Below are 15,181 nucleotides of genomic sequence, written 5' to 3'. Positions count from 1 at the left end.
AGTTTAAAATGTCGATTCAACGAAAATATCGAGGTTTTAATTTTATCAAAATTCTGATGGAAATATCGAAAAAATATTGATTTTGATGGATATTTTTTTAAAAATTCAAAAATTCAAAAATTCAAAAAAGAAATTTAGATTAGTAAATAAATATTATATGATTTTTAAATAAGTTAAGATGTCTATTATTTATATTAGTGACATTTTATTACTTATTTTTCATGTTTCATAGATTTTCTTATAATGTAACGGAAATATCGATTCATCCCTCATGTCAATGTCGAATCCATGGAAACGTTGAAATAACGATGAAAATATCGACATTTCGACGAAAATTTAATAATACAACTATAACATGCATTAAAATTAAAACTAGCCACTCCTTAACAGAAAATAATGTGATTATTTCACCACAATCTTACACCTTATTGATTTGGATATAAATAATACAACAAACCTAAACATAATTCAACACATTAAGACATTTTACATGTATTTTCCATAATTTAGCTTTAATCAAGTATTCACAAGCATCTTAATTTGAGTATTGATTATATCAAACTCGATATAGAGCCTTAATTCCAGCAATATCATCCCAATGCAAACCCTTAGTAACACCAGCTGATATACTTGGGAACATAATAGCTGTTCCAATAGAGCTATGTTGAAGGCCAAGAATATGTCCAATCTCATGCAAAGCCACAGTTTCAACATCAAAATAACCAGAAATTGCTCCCACAGACCAAGGCTCATCAGCATCAAAATGAAGCCTTCCATCCGTTGGTGGATAAGCATGTGCTAAAATTCCTCCCACACCATCAAACGAAGCATCATCTCCATGCTCTCCTCTTTCAAAGCTTATTTTGATATCAGCTTTGTTATAGTCTACAACATGTGAAAATGTGAAATGGGTATTCAAAGCCCACTTTGAGAAAGCTCTTGACACTGCCATTATTGCTTCACTTGGGTAGCCTGGAGGAAATGCATAGCTTAAATGGAATTTTGAAGAAGGCCATTTTGGGTTTCCTTCAAATAAAGTAAAGTGAGAAACTTTGTGGAAATGGGTATGGCCATTTTTGTAAATTTGGTTTCTTTTTCTTGTTGTTCCATTTATTACATCTTGAACCCCACATCTAGGCATAGCCATTTGGGCAATGGTGTTGGAGTCCAAGATTCCAGAGGGAACAAGATTGTGGTTTTTTTGGTAAGTTTTAAGGGCGGATTCCAAGATATGGTCAAAAGTGTCATCAAATATGGGGTAATTGGAGTGCTTTTTAATATTGGTAATGTAACCAAAACGTTGAAGGTATTTTTTTATTTGATGAATGCCTTGTATTGTATCACCTACACGACATCCTTGGAGATCCTTCTTAAGAAACATTAAGGAAGATGCATTCATGTTGTGGGAATTATGTTTCAAAATCATTGGAGTTGATATATTTGGATGAGGGAAGAAGAAAAGAAGAAGAAGGGTGAAAGGGAAGATCATTTGGAGAGCTTTGGAAGAGGCCATTGCTATAAGAGATATTAGTTTTTGGTGTAAAATACTTGAGATTTTCAAGCCTATTTATAGGGTTTGATAAGGAAGAAAATGGGTAATACTTAGTTGCATCTTTCTATGCATTCTATTCTCATGACACACACAAAAAAGATTAAAATATTTAAAAAGGCAAAATATTTATGTGCATTTCAGTTTCACCTATCCTTATACATTTCTCCAAATTATCCAATCATTATTTGTCACATGACAAAATTACTTATTTTTTGAAATATTTTAATTTTTGTTGTTTGTGTGCGATGAGAGTAAGATGTACAAAGATTAGTGCAATTATAAAAATATGTATGTAGAATTTGTCACGTGACAAATTATGATTGAACATTAGTGGGATGCGAAAAGATAAGTACATATTGAATGTACCTAAGTATTTTTCGAAGAAAAGTTTATGAAACGAATAAGAAGAAGTGCACGTCTCTTGATGTTTAAATAGTAAAAAACGTGGTTTTGAATTTTTAATTAAGAAAAAAAAGATATTGTTGCTTACATGTTGTGGGATTGATGTGTAGAAACGGAGGGATTTTGAGTTAGGCCACTTTTGTTTTATTTTGCATGAATGTAGGAAAAGTCTTACGTTGTTACGTGCAGGTATCAAGTTTAATTCAAACAACGGATAATTATTATTAATGCCATGCAAAAGAGGGAACGCGCACCTCTCCTTCCATTTTCTCATGTCATTTTAGACTCTAATGTCAGTCATTTAATGACGGACCAGTCAATAAGCCGGCATATGCTTATGTAAGATAACTAGGCCAGAATTTGGAGTGAGTAAGAATTATAGAGAAACATGTTCTCTTGTGTTTCTTTTTGGTCTTGGACTTAATTGGAGCTTTCTAATTAATTATTTACTTTTAAAATGAAGAGAATATTTCTATACAAATTGGAAGTTGTTCTTTTAATGTTTGTTGCCCTTTTCTATTACGAGCATTCCTCCTGCTCTTTTCACGTACATCTTGATCTCTTTTGATTGAATGAAGGTGCTAGACATGGGATATGATGAGGGTATTACGGTTGTGTCAATCTAATTGAAATAATTCGGTGTACCTATTGATCTCACCATTCTCTAGTATTTTATTTAAAAAATAGAATTTGTAGAAAATTATATAATTAACTTTCACATATTCCCAAAACCTTACATATTGCAAAAAGTCACATGGAAAAACAGAGAGGATTAGTTTCCTTTCTTATATGTCTTTTACCTCTATTTGTTTGTGAGATTAAACCTTTTTTTCTCATTTCAATAGTATATGTTTTTGGAAGATTTGAATATCTAGCTATGGCCTCTTGGTCGAAGACATTGATACACTAGTAGTATATCTAAAATAATATAGTTTAGAGGGTCAAATTTTGATAATGTTCTAGGAGCTAATATAGTTATCAACTTATTTGTTGTGTCAATTCTACTTAAGTATCTTTTAGAAACTATTGAAATAGGAAAAGAAGACGACACAAGGAGTTTACGTGGAAAACCCTAATTCAGGGAGGAAAAACCACGGTAGAAAAGAACTTATTATTTTTGTCATTTTTACAATAGACCTAACCTCAGATATAAATAGAATGAGGTGAAACCCTAATTTAGCAAATATAGTAAAAAGACAAAAATGCCCTTAGGGCTAATTTAACGTATTTCAACACTCCCCCTCAAGTTGGGGCATAGATATCGGCAAGACCCAACTTGCTAATACAAGCTTCAAACGTTTTTCTCGATAACCCTTTCGAAAAACATCGGCAATCTGTTGGACTGAGGGTACATAGGGAATACAAATAGCTTCGCGGTCTAACTTTTCTTTAATAAAGTGCCTGTCAATTTCCACATGTTTGGTTCTATCATGTAGCACGGGATTATTCGCAATACTGATGGTAGCCTTATTATCACAATACAACTTCATAGGCCCTGGACTACTCTCGTGAAGATCAGATAACACTTTCTGCAACCAGATTTCTTTACACACTCTCAGATTCATAGCTCTATACTCTGCCTCAGCACTACTTCTGGTCACTACACCCTGTTTTTTACACCGCCAAGTTACCAAATTTCCCCATACAAAGGTACAGTACCCTGAGGTTGACCTTCTATCAATCACAGATCCGGCCCAATCTGAGTCAGTATATGCCTCGATGCTTCGTGTGTCATGTTTCCTGAATACCAAGCCCTTCCTAGGGGTGGACTTTAAATATCTCAAAATTCGAGTCACAGCTTCCATGTGCTCCTCATATGGAATCTACATGAACTGACTTACTACACTCACAGCATAGGAGATGTCGGGCCTAGTATGAGACAAGTAAATCAGTTTTCCTACTAGGCGTTGATACCTCTTCTTATTCACAGGAACTCCTTCCGAAACACTTTTCAGTTTGCTATTGACCTCAATAGGAGTGTCAATAAGTTTGCATCCGATCATTCCTATTTCCTTTAACAAGTCCAGAGTGTACTTCCGCTGAGAAACAGATATTCCTACTTTTGATCTTGCCACTTCCATCCCTAGAAAATACCTTAAACTACCAAGATCCTTAATTTTAAATTCACTTGCCATCCTTTGTTTTAGCTTAGCAATTTCTATCGTATCATCCCCTGATAGGATGATGTCATCAACATACACTACCAACACAGCAATCTTTCCTAAGGGTGATTTTTTGGTAAACAAGGTATGATCAGAATGCCCCTGAACAAACCCTTGGGACTTAACAAACACGGTGAACCTATCAAACCAGGCCCTAGGAGACTGCTTCAACCCATATAAAGAATTCCTGAATTTGCAAACATGATTCCCAAACTTAGCTTCGAAACCTGGAGGTGGACTCATATAAACTTCCTCTTCCAACTCACCATTTAGGAATGCGTTCTTTACATCTAGTTGATGTAGGGGCTAATCTTTATTCACGGCGACAGACAGAAGAACACGAATTGTGTTTAACTTAGTCACTGGGGAAAAAGTTTCTGAATAATCAATCCCATACGTCTGAGTGAATCCTTTAGCAACTAACCTGGCTTTATACCTCTCGATGTTCCGTCAGACTTATACTTCACTGTGAACACCCATTTGCAACCAACCGTTTTGTGACCTCTAAGGAGAGCTACTAACTCCCAAGTCTTATTTGCCGCAAGAGCTCTCATTTCCTCCATTACTGCTGCTTTCCACTCGGGAACTTCCATGGCCGCATGTACACTGGTAGGTATTGTTAGAGCATCTATCTGAGTAGTAAAAGCCTTAAAAACAGGAGATAAGTTACTATAGGTCAGAAAGCTATGCAAAGGGTATTTTGTACATGACCTGGTTCCCTTTCTCAGAGCAATTGGCATATCCAGAGTGGTATCATAGTTGTCAGTTTTCGTCTGTCCCTCTTCAGTATCAGACTTTTAAGACAATTCTGCATCTTCTTGAGGATCTTTCAACATCTCATTCCTTCCTGAAGTTTCAAACTTCTCTGAGCTCATTTCGTCATTTTCTATGTTCCCAGACTTTTCTTCAAAACTCTCCTTTGAAACAACGGGATCTTGAACCTGAGCTGGTTCTGACGCTTGGACACTTTCCGATGGAACACCAGAGGTTTCCTGAATTTCCTTTCTGAGATTCCTCCTATAATATGTTATCCAGGGCACTTGTCTAGTAGGAAGAACCGACATGGGAACAACAGGAGCAGAATTAGGTTCAAGACTAGGTCCAGGAACATTGGGACTAAGCTCAGGTTCAGGAATATTCGGACTAGGCACAAGGTTAAGGCTAATGGGTATGGAGTACGTGGAATTGTTAGTCTCTTCATTCGTGGTCTCCCCCTGAAGATGACTAACGGGAAAGAACGGTTTGTCTTCAAGGAACGTGACATCCATAATGACAAAATATTTTATGGAAGATGGATGAAAGCATTTATAGCCTCGCTGATGAAGGGGATACCTGACAAACACACATGTTTTAGCTCGTGGAGCAAACTTAGTCCGGTGTGGACCATGAGTATGAACAAAGGCTGTACACCCAAACACACGAAGAGAAACCTCAGGAATAAGACGGGTAGACTGATAGGACTCTTTGAAGCACTCAAGAGGGGTTTGAAACTTTAGAATTCGTGAAGGCATTCTATTAATTAGATGAGCTGTGGTAAGAACCGCATCTCCCCACAGGTACAAAGGAAGAGACGCTGGAATTATCAAGGAACGAGCAACTTCAATGAGATGGCAATTTTTCCGTTCAACTACCCCATTTTGTTGTGGAGTATATGCATACGAGTTTTGATGGATGATCCCTTTTGACACTAGGAAGTTCTGGAAGATGTGGTTGACAAACTCACGACCATTGTCACTTCGCAGGATGGCAATCTTTGTGTTAAACTATGTTAATACAGTGGTATAGAACTGTTTGAAGGTAGATAAAACCTCGAACTTATCAGCAAGAAGATATACCCATGTAAGTCGGGTCAAGGAAACTTACAAACCACCGTTTACCAGACAGGGTAGCGATGCTCGAGCGACCCCAAACATCACTTGGACCAGGTGAAAGGGTTGGGTAGGCTTATAGGGCTGAGAAACAAATGACACGCGAGGTTGTTTAGCACGTATACAGACATCACAAGATAATGAAGAAACATTCACATTATGGAATAAATGAGGAAACAAATATCGAATATATTGAAAAGTAGGATGTTCAAGACGAAAATGCCACAATAAATAATTTGTTTCAGATATAGTAACGAAGATAAAAGACTAGTCCTAAACAAGCTTCTGGAGGAAGCATCTGTAGAAAGGAAATATAGGCCTCTAACATATCGGGCAATGCCAATCGGTCTCCCCGAGCTCAAGTCCTGAAACAAAGTAGTATCTGGTAAGAAGACGACTCTACAGTTCAAATCTTTTGTTATTTTGCTTATTGATAATAAGTTGTAAGAAATTTTGGGCACATGTAAGACATTTTGCAGAGTTAATCCCTGAAATGATGACAGTCTGCCTTTTCCAGCAACAGGAGCGAAGGACCCATCCGCAATTCGAATCCTCTCATTTCCAGCACTTGGATAGTATGAGAGAAACCGGTCGGATGAGCCAGTCAAGTGATCGGTTGCTCCTGAATCTAGAATCCATAACTCATTCCCTTCAACAAGGAAACTAAAAGATTGAGGGTTACCTGATTGAGCAACTGTTCCGATTCCTATGGTACCTGAATCACCAGGATTAGTTACTGGAGGCTGTGTCTGAGGTTGTGCAGCCCCCTCAACTGATTCACCCACTAGAGCACGCCAGATTTCGACTTGTCATTCGGAGGGCGACGTTTACCATTTGGAGGGCGACCATGCAATTTCCAGCACTGATCCTTCGTGTGCCACTGTTTTTTGCAATGCTCACAAACTGAGGGTGTTTTACTATTCTGCTTGTCACCATCAGCTCCAACGGACTTCACCCCGAAGGCAGCTGACTCTACAGTGGTAACACCTGGCCCATTCATTGCACTCGATCTATCTTCTTCCAATCTAACTTATGAATAGACCTCCATGAGAGACGAAATTGGTTTCTGCCCTAGTATTCTACTGCGAACTGTATCAAATTTGGGGTGCAGCCCGGCAAGAAAATCATACACACGTTCAACCTCTTCTATCTTTGATTATTGAATTCCATCTTGTGGCCAGATCCAGATGATCTCCCGACATAGATCCATTTCTTACCATAACAATGACACCTTGCTGAAGTATGATGTTACATCCATGCTCCCTTGTTTGCATTCATGAATCTGTTTACATAGAGTATACAGGCGGGATGCGTTCTGACGCCTCGAATATAACCTTCGGACTGCATCCCAAATATCTCGAGCAGTGGCTGAGTAGAGTAAAGGTTTCCCGATTTGTGGTTCCATGCTACTGATTAACATTGAGCGGAGTAAGGAATCCTCTGCCTTCTAGACACGCTCTTGAGGATCCCCAGGATTCGGTCGTGGTATCTCTCTAGTTAAATATCCAAACTTATGGCGTCCCTCAAGAACCATTTTAATTGTTTGGGACCAAGAGAAGTAATTTTGCCCATTCAACTTCTCTCCCGTGACCATTCCTGCAGAATTTCCAATTGTTCCAGATAAAAGATTAGAAGTTGGAGGAGTAGGAAACATTGATATCGGATTTTCTGAATACATCGGGGAAGAATCATGGCCATTCAATCTGGCTCCCAGAGCGACCATCTGTTGTTGAAGACTAACTAATTTTTGTTGGAGTTCCCCATGAGATTCAGATCTGGAATTTTTCTGTCTAAACACCATGGGATTTTCTTCAATAGAATCACCCATTCGAAACTGGGGCTGAACTAGATATACATGAGGAAGAGGCTGTCCACCATGGTACTGTGAAGAAGCTACTGCCGGAAGTTCAACAGCGGGAAAGTTCGGCAACCCGGGACCGGCGCTGCTCCCAGACGGCTGTGATGGTGGGTAACGGACAAAAGGCTCGGCGATCGGCTGCGAGGCTGAAGAAATCGCGCCGATCTGACCCGACCTGGCAGCTGGAGCAAACCCATGACCGTCTGGTGTAGACCCGATTCTGTGCGAGGCCGAGATACCTACTGGCTGTAGATCGATCGCGTGCGCCAGCTGGAGAATGTGCGAGGCTGAGACGGTTGTAGGCGAAGTTGAGGGTCCGATCGGTTGTGACCCGTTCGCGTGCGCCAGCTGAAGCAAAGTCGAGAGTCCGATCAGTTGTGACCCGTTCGCGTGCGCCGGCTGGAAAGCGTGACCTTCCACCACCACCTACTGTTCGGCTGGAAAGGTTCGATCGATGGTGGTCAGTTGGAACAGCTAAGACTGGAAGCTAATCAGCGCGCCAGCTGGAGCAATCCCACCACCTGCTGTTCGGCTCGCCAGCTGGATCTGTTCGGCTGAGCTATCTGGGATGATGGTTCGGAGATAGCGGTCAACCGCTAATTAAATCACAGCCTCATTAGTCAGCGTACCTTCACCTATCAAGTTTGATGACTGAGTTTCTTCTACCGAGACTAGGGTTTCATCACCTTGCTCTGATACCATATTGAAATAGGAAAAGAAGACGACACAAGGAGTTTACGTGGAAAACCCTAATTCAGGGAAGAAAAACCACGATAGAAAAGAACTTATTATTTTTGTCATTTTTACAATAGACCCAACCTCAGATATAAATAGAATGAGGTGAAACCCTAATTTAGCAAATATAGAAAAAAGACAAAAATGCCCTTAGGACTAATTTAACATATTTCAACAGAAACTATTTTCATAAAATTGAGATCTCAACATTTTCGTTAACATTAACATTTTAAACTTTTGATCATAATACATATGTTAGAACAAACATTACATAAAAATAATCAATAATATATAATTTATTCAATGGGGATTCCTTATTATGAATATAGTCAACCAAGATATATTTTAATTTAATTAATTATAATTAATCGATATCTAAGTTCATCAATGATTAACTTATAACGATTATCCAATTTATCTAATTGAAGTTAACGAGTTATTGTCAATCCGAGTATGACTTAATGGATAATGTACCTATTGCATCTTAAAAGGACAATTATTTTGATCCCCGTTTGTTATTTATAAAATTGAAAAAAATCCATATTAGTAAATTTCTTTTTTGTAAAAGATTTTTTTTTTTTTTTAAAAAAAATCTTTTGTTTAAGAAAATTTGTATATATAATTAAATCGAAGAATATACATATAAAATATTTAAAAGTGAAAAAATGGATCATAAATATCAAACTACTTTCGACACGAATGTTATAGGGTAATGAATAACACAAAAACTAATAAAAGTAACGTGACACAAGAGTTGTAACTCATTTGGTGCAAAGTCACCTACGTTTAGGGGGCGTTTTGCTCAATGGAAAGAAACTTCACTAGTTCAAATGGTTCAACAATTACAATGCAATACTTATTTGTTAGACGCACTTAACAAAGACCCATGACCAACTAACTTCTAGTTTCTACTTAGGAGCGCTCCCTAAGTATGAGATTTTCTCACTTCTATCGATGCCCTACTCTCAGTACAAGTTTAAGATCCCTCAAACTAACTTGTTTAGGTAACTCCTAAATAACAACTTTGCTTAACATCTCTTAAAATAAGAATGGGAGAGATAAAAACAACTTAAATCTCCCTAAGAACAATACAACTCTTCAAGTTTTAAATTTATAGCATAATCTAAATGACTATCCTACTACAAGCTCTTCACACTAGAATCACAAGCTATTACAGAATCACCGAGAATAAGAAGGGTCATATGAGCATAAAAATTTACCTCTACAAAAGAAAAATCGTTCAAATTTCTATCCTACTTGTAATTTAAAAAAAGAAAAAAATCTTGTAGTCAAAAGCACTTGGTAAGTATATCCTAAAAATTACTTAACCTTTTAAAAACAAAATTTGGCACATATCAATATTACTTTATAGGAAGAAATATTTTTTATTTTTGATTTTTGATTTATTTTTTTAAAAAAAATTAAAACCTTGAACCCACCCCTAAATCCTTCTAGCAGACATGAAGAGACAAATAAACTATTAGTGGAAGACCATCTAACTCTACCTTTCCAGAGTTGTCTCTTCCCTAACCAGACATTAGTAGGCTTTGCAAATGTTGAGGTAACTCACTGACCTTAATCACTGTATAAATATATTGTGGATCCCACAAGTTTTCCTCATATTTCTCAAGACTATATTTCTTTATGTTCAATCTTAATGTTGGTTTGAACTTTGTGAGATATGTTACCATACTAGATAATATGAGGTTTAATCTTAAAATTAATTGACAATGAGCGAAATATCTTATATATCTTATAAATATTGTGAGATCTTTTGATTTTATTATTATAATCAGATACTCTATAAATTTAAACGAAAAAAAACATACACCAAATACAGACCGATGTGAAGGGTGTCATTGTTAATTTTCATGAAAAGTGAAGTATACTGTCACCCATAAACGAAAAATTCTAGATTGTTGGACCTACATGTCCATCATCTTTCACACACACTTCCTTTGTTCACATAAAAAGGAACATTTTGAAAATTGGAAAAGTTTTCAAAGCAATTATTTATGACAAGCTATGAATATTGATGGACACGACTAGTAAAAATTAAATATTATTCTCAACATTGAAATTTATATACATACTTTCTAAATTTAATAGAAATAACGTCTTTATAAAGAAAAAAGAGAAATCACAAACATATATTATAAATGAAAGAAATTGAAATTGTTACTCAAATATGCAATGGCTAAACTTTGAACATAAATTTTAGTGGAGGTGGAGTAGATAGTTAAGGAAAAGGCGGTGGAGGAGATAAAGTCGGAGTCGTAGAATCCGAAGATTTGAAGGTGATCGTTGCGACGATGACGACAACAGAGAACTAGGTAGAGAATCTGATGTGATGGGTAGTGTCAAAAGTGGAAGTTGCGGGGTTCGACAGATTCAGAGGAGGCAATTATTATAGCAGCGATTGCAACGAAATATCGACGAGGAAATTTGATGCAACGGGAGACAGCGGAGATAGAATTTAAAGGAGAAGTTGATGATGGAGATGAATTAGGTGCCGTTGATGAATTAAATTTTATCTTAAGTCAGTAAGAGTTGTTCAACCAACTTTGTATTATCTTTTCGATATTCTATCTCATTTATTGGGATATGCTTTGCTCGATTAGTACACTAAAAAAATAAAATAATCTAAATTAAAAATTTATTATTTTACTTTAGGTAGCATATCTGGTATTCAATTAATATCAAGTCTTCTTAATTATTGAATTTAATCTTGAAGTATATATATAATAATATAATATAATATAGTTTTAAAAAGATATTAATTAAATAATGATAATCTATTATTTTATGGAAATAGAGCTAATAACTTATCCTTGACTTTTCCCTTCCAACATTAAATTCTTTGTTTACTATTAGTAGTCGTTCCATAATTTGCTAGAGCTTGTTTTCTTTTCCCTTTTTCTTGGCAGTCTTTTTTGCCCCTCACATTTCCATTTTCAACTTGAAAATTGATGAAGAAAAATAGTTCGATCATAAAGGTAAAAAAAAATGAAGACACTTCCTTAAGAAAAATAGAAAAGACGCCATTACGTCACGTGATAAACTGTAATTAAATAATATGATAAGCTACACAAACATAATGATGGAGCCCTAGACGTAATCAAGTTGAGTTTTCTTATTTTTCTCCAATTTGAAGGATTCATGTCCTTTCAAGTAAAAGAAGAATCGCTATTATCATACATATTAATTCACTTTTTAAAAAGAACAATGATTAGATACAATCAATGCAACAATACTTAATCTTATGCATCACATTTTCTTTACAAAGTAAAAAAATAAAAATAATTCATTTTTTTAAAAAAATAGGTGGTGTCTATTACTAATCTTAATTATTTTGATTTACAAAGGTATCTCCATACATCATTAGTAAATTTAAATCGTTTAGGATTTTTTAGTGAATTTTTTTAATGATATGAAAAGAGGAAATCAAACCTCCGACTTCGAATTGATAATACAATGTTTTAGATTTACTGAACTATGCTCATTTTGATTTTAAAACAAAACCTAAACATATCATATTCTTAAATGATCAATACTTTCAAAAAATATACAAAATAATAATTAAATTACAGACATCAGACATGAAACAAATTGGAAAAATAATTCAGATGAAGAAATACAGAGATTAAATTTTAAAGAGTGTTATTATATAAAGCCTTAATGCCTGCAATATCATCTGCATGCAAACCCTTGGAAGCTCCTTCTGGGACTTGTGGCCACATGATAGCCCCTTCAATGGAGCTATGTTGAAGGCCTAGAAGGTGTCCAATCTCATGCAATGCCACCGTCTCCAAATCAAACGAACCGGAAACGACACCGGCTGCCCAAGACTCCTCGGCGTCGAGATGAAACCGGCCATCTGGCGGCGAAAAGGCATGAGCTATCACTCCTCCAACACCATCAAATGGATACCCATCTCCATGATCACCACTTTCAAATCCTATTGTTATGTCTGAAGTTTGGTTGTCCAAAGCTTGGGAGAAGGTGAAGTGAGAGTTCGCCGCCCATGTAGCAAAAGCTCGAGCTACTGGACTCGCCGTTTCCAATGGAGTTCCTGGAACGAACCCTGTTGGGAATATGAATACAAGTTTATATTTGTTGAAGTATTGATAAAGTTAAAATTTACTACAATCCATCGACTTAAGCTTACCATAAGTGAGGTGAGATTTAGTACTAGGCCACTTGGGATTTCCTTCAAAGAAAGCAAAATGAGAAACCCTATGAAAATGGCCAATTCCATGTTCAAGTTGCTTTCTTTTTTTGTTTGATCTCATCCAAGTATTGCCATGGATGATATCTGCAACTCCACATCGAGGCTTTGACATTTGAGCTATCGTCATGGCATCAAGAGTCCCTGTGACTTTGAGATTGTAATTCTTTTGGTACGTTTTAATGGCGGATTCTAACAACTCGTCAAACTCGTCGTTGTTATTTTTAGAATGAATTTGAGCATTGTTCAAGTAGCCAAATTGCTGAAGGTATTTTTTCAGCTGGTGGATACCTTCAACTTTGTCACCCTTCTGGGATCCATGAAGTTGGTTCAGAAACACAAATTGTGATGGTGCTTTTCCATGGAAATGAGCAGAGTTTGGTTGAGAAGATGATATAATTAAAGGGAAGAAGGTAAGAAGGAGAAGAGTGAAAGTGAAGAATGATGACTCTTTCAAGCCCATAACTCACTTCTCCAAATATTGTTGGCTGTAATGGTTAGTTATTACAAATTTGGTGGTCTTTGAAGAAAAGTTGTGGCTTTATTTATAGCTTTTTTTGGGAAGGAAGAGACTATGAGAAATATTGAAAAGGAAAATTCAGTTTGATAACTATTTTTCTCTTCTATGCTTATTTTCTTCGAAATTTTATACTAATTTTTAGTATTTTAAAAATAAAAACAACTGTAAACTTATTTTCTTAAGTTTTAAAAATTTGGCTGGATAGTATAGATAAAAAGTTGATAACAAAATAAAGACACTTGATATTAGTTTTTAGTTATTTTTCAAAATTGTGCTTGTCTAGCATGGTGAATTCTTAGTCAAATTCCAAAATTAAAAATAAAATTATTTAAACTACGGTCCAGTTTGGTAAATATTTAATTTTTTGTATCTCTTTTTAAAAATTAAGCTTATTTCCTTTCTATTTTTTACTATGATTTGCATATTTCTTAAGTACAATAGTTGTATTTTTAGTCAAATTCTAAAAACAAAAGCAAGTTTGTAAAAGCTACTTTTTTTTTTTTTTGTTTTCAAATTTTGACTTGGTTTTTTAAATTATTAGTAAAAATTAGTTAACAAAGAAGAAAATTTGGAGGGAAAAAGTAGTGTCTATAAACTTCATTCTCAAAAACAAAAACTCAAAATCAAATAGTTGTCAAACGGGATATGCTTTTTTGTAGTTTTTGAAACGTGACTTTGGATTTTAGAAACACATACAAAAACTAGATTATATAATAAAGAAACTGTTTATAAGTTTAATTTTGAAAAATTTAAAACGAAATTATTATTAGTGGAGTCTGAATTAGTGAGTCTTTAATTTTGAAAATAGTTTCTATTTAGTCTAAACTGTTATATTCCTAATGTATCTAAATTCAGTATGTTTCATAGTCAAAATAAATGTAATGTTTATATGGTATAGAAATATAATGTTGAATTGACAACTCAACAACTACTAGTATTTTGAAGAGCTGATCTCGTGGAAAACAGGTATTTTAACTTTAAGCAAAATTCCTTTTTCTATAAGCATATTATCTTTAAGAAATTAATAATTTAATATTTGTTTAATATAGTTTCTTGCATGATTTTAGATTATCAAAAGTATTTGTTTTTTTAAAAAAATCATTAAATAGAAAGTAATGAAAAATTAGATTAATTTAGAAACTATTGTAAAAGAAACCTTAGAGTGTTGAATTTGAAGAGCATAATGGGAACACGGATATAGAGAAAATATAATATAATAATATTCGTTCGCATGAGATTTCATGAGAAATTTATTTCGTGGAACTTGAACTTTGTATTTGTATTAATTTTGTGGAAAGTGAGTACAATCTCTAATACACAGTATTTTGATGCTTTCAAAATAAACTGAAAACTTTAAGCTAGTTGACCTTCTTGAACGATCGGCCTTTGGACTTATTGATCTTCTTGGGTGCTCGGCTTTTGGGCTTGTTGATCTTCTTGGGTGATCGGCTTTTGGGCTTGTTGATCTTCTTCGGTTATCGACTTTTGGGCTTGTTGATCTTCTTGGATGATCGGCCTTTGGGCTTGATAATCTTCTTGGATGATCGGCCTTTGGGCTTGATGATTATCTTGGATGATCGACCTTTAGGCTTGTTGATCTTCTTGGAGGATCGGTCTTTGGACTTATTGATTTTCTTGGATGATCGGCCTTTGGGCTTGTTGATCCTCTTGAAGGATTAGTGTTCGCACAAGGCTTCCAGAGAAACTTGTTTCGTGGACTTGAACTTAAGTTGGTGTTGATGTTGAAGTTGATTTGATGCGATGTGGTTCGATCTCTAGTACTTGATCCTCTGATTCTCTCTCAATTGAATGCGTAAGCTTGATTTGAGGAAGCGAAGCACGTGATGATCGTGGAG

The 15,181-nt window shown here is 35.5% G+C and overlaps 2 protein-coding genes across 2 annotated transcripts; both read right to left on the bottom strand.

Annotated features, from left to right (window-relative positions):
- Positions 1-360: 360 nt before the first annotated feature.
- LOC120080431 (metalloendoproteinase 2-MMP-like) lies at positions 361-1,550 on the bottom strand. The gene has a single exon (XM_039035088.2). The coding sequence runs from the start codon at positions 1,511-1,513 to the stop codon at positions 557-559; it is 957 nt and encodes a 318-aa protein (XP_038891016.1). The 5' UTR covers positions 1,514-1,550; the 3' UTR covers positions 361-556.
- A 10,535-nt stretch (positions 1,551-12,085) lies between these two features.
- On the bottom strand, positions 12,086-13,323 carry LOC120080359 (metalloendoproteinase 2-MMP-like). Its single transcript, XM_039035002.2, has 2 exons — positions 12,746-13,323; positions 12,086-12,661 (listed from the first exon to the last, which is right to left on the bottom strand). The coding sequence occupies exons 1-2, from the start codon at positions 13,266-13,268 to the stop codon at positions 12,228-12,230; spliced, it is 957 nt and encodes a 318-aa protein (XP_038890930.1). The 5' UTR covers positions 13,269-13,323; the 3' UTR covers positions 12,086-12,227.
- Positions 13,324-15,181: the final 1,858 nt, after the last annotated feature.

Source organism: Benincasa hispida, chromosome 6 (assembly GCF_027475165.1).
Source record: "Benincasa hispida cultivar pf3 chromosome 6, pf3_genome.v1.1, whole genome shotgun sequence".
Taxonomy (NCBI): Eukaryota; Viridiplantae; Streptophyta; class Magnoliopsida; order Cucurbitales; family Cucurbitaceae; genus Benincasa; species Benincasa hispida.
The sequence above is the reverse complement of the archived record's forward strand: the minus strand, read 5'-3'. Positions and strand labels throughout refer to the sequence as shown.

Bases quoted from the DNA above. Each gene is read 5' to 3' on its own strand.
- LOC120080359 (XM_039035002.2), bottom strand. From the start codon at position 13,268: ATGGGCTTGAAAGAGTCATCATTCTTCACTTTCACTCTTCTCCTTCTT. The intron at 12,662-12,745 runs GTAAGCTTAAGT...TATTCCCAACAG, and splicing joins TAAATCTCACCTCACTTATG to GGTTCGTTCCAGGAACTCCA.
- LOC120080431 (XM_039035088.2), bottom strand. From the start codon at position 1,513: ATGGCCTCTTCCAAAGCTCTCCAAATGATCTTCCCTTTCACCCTTCTT.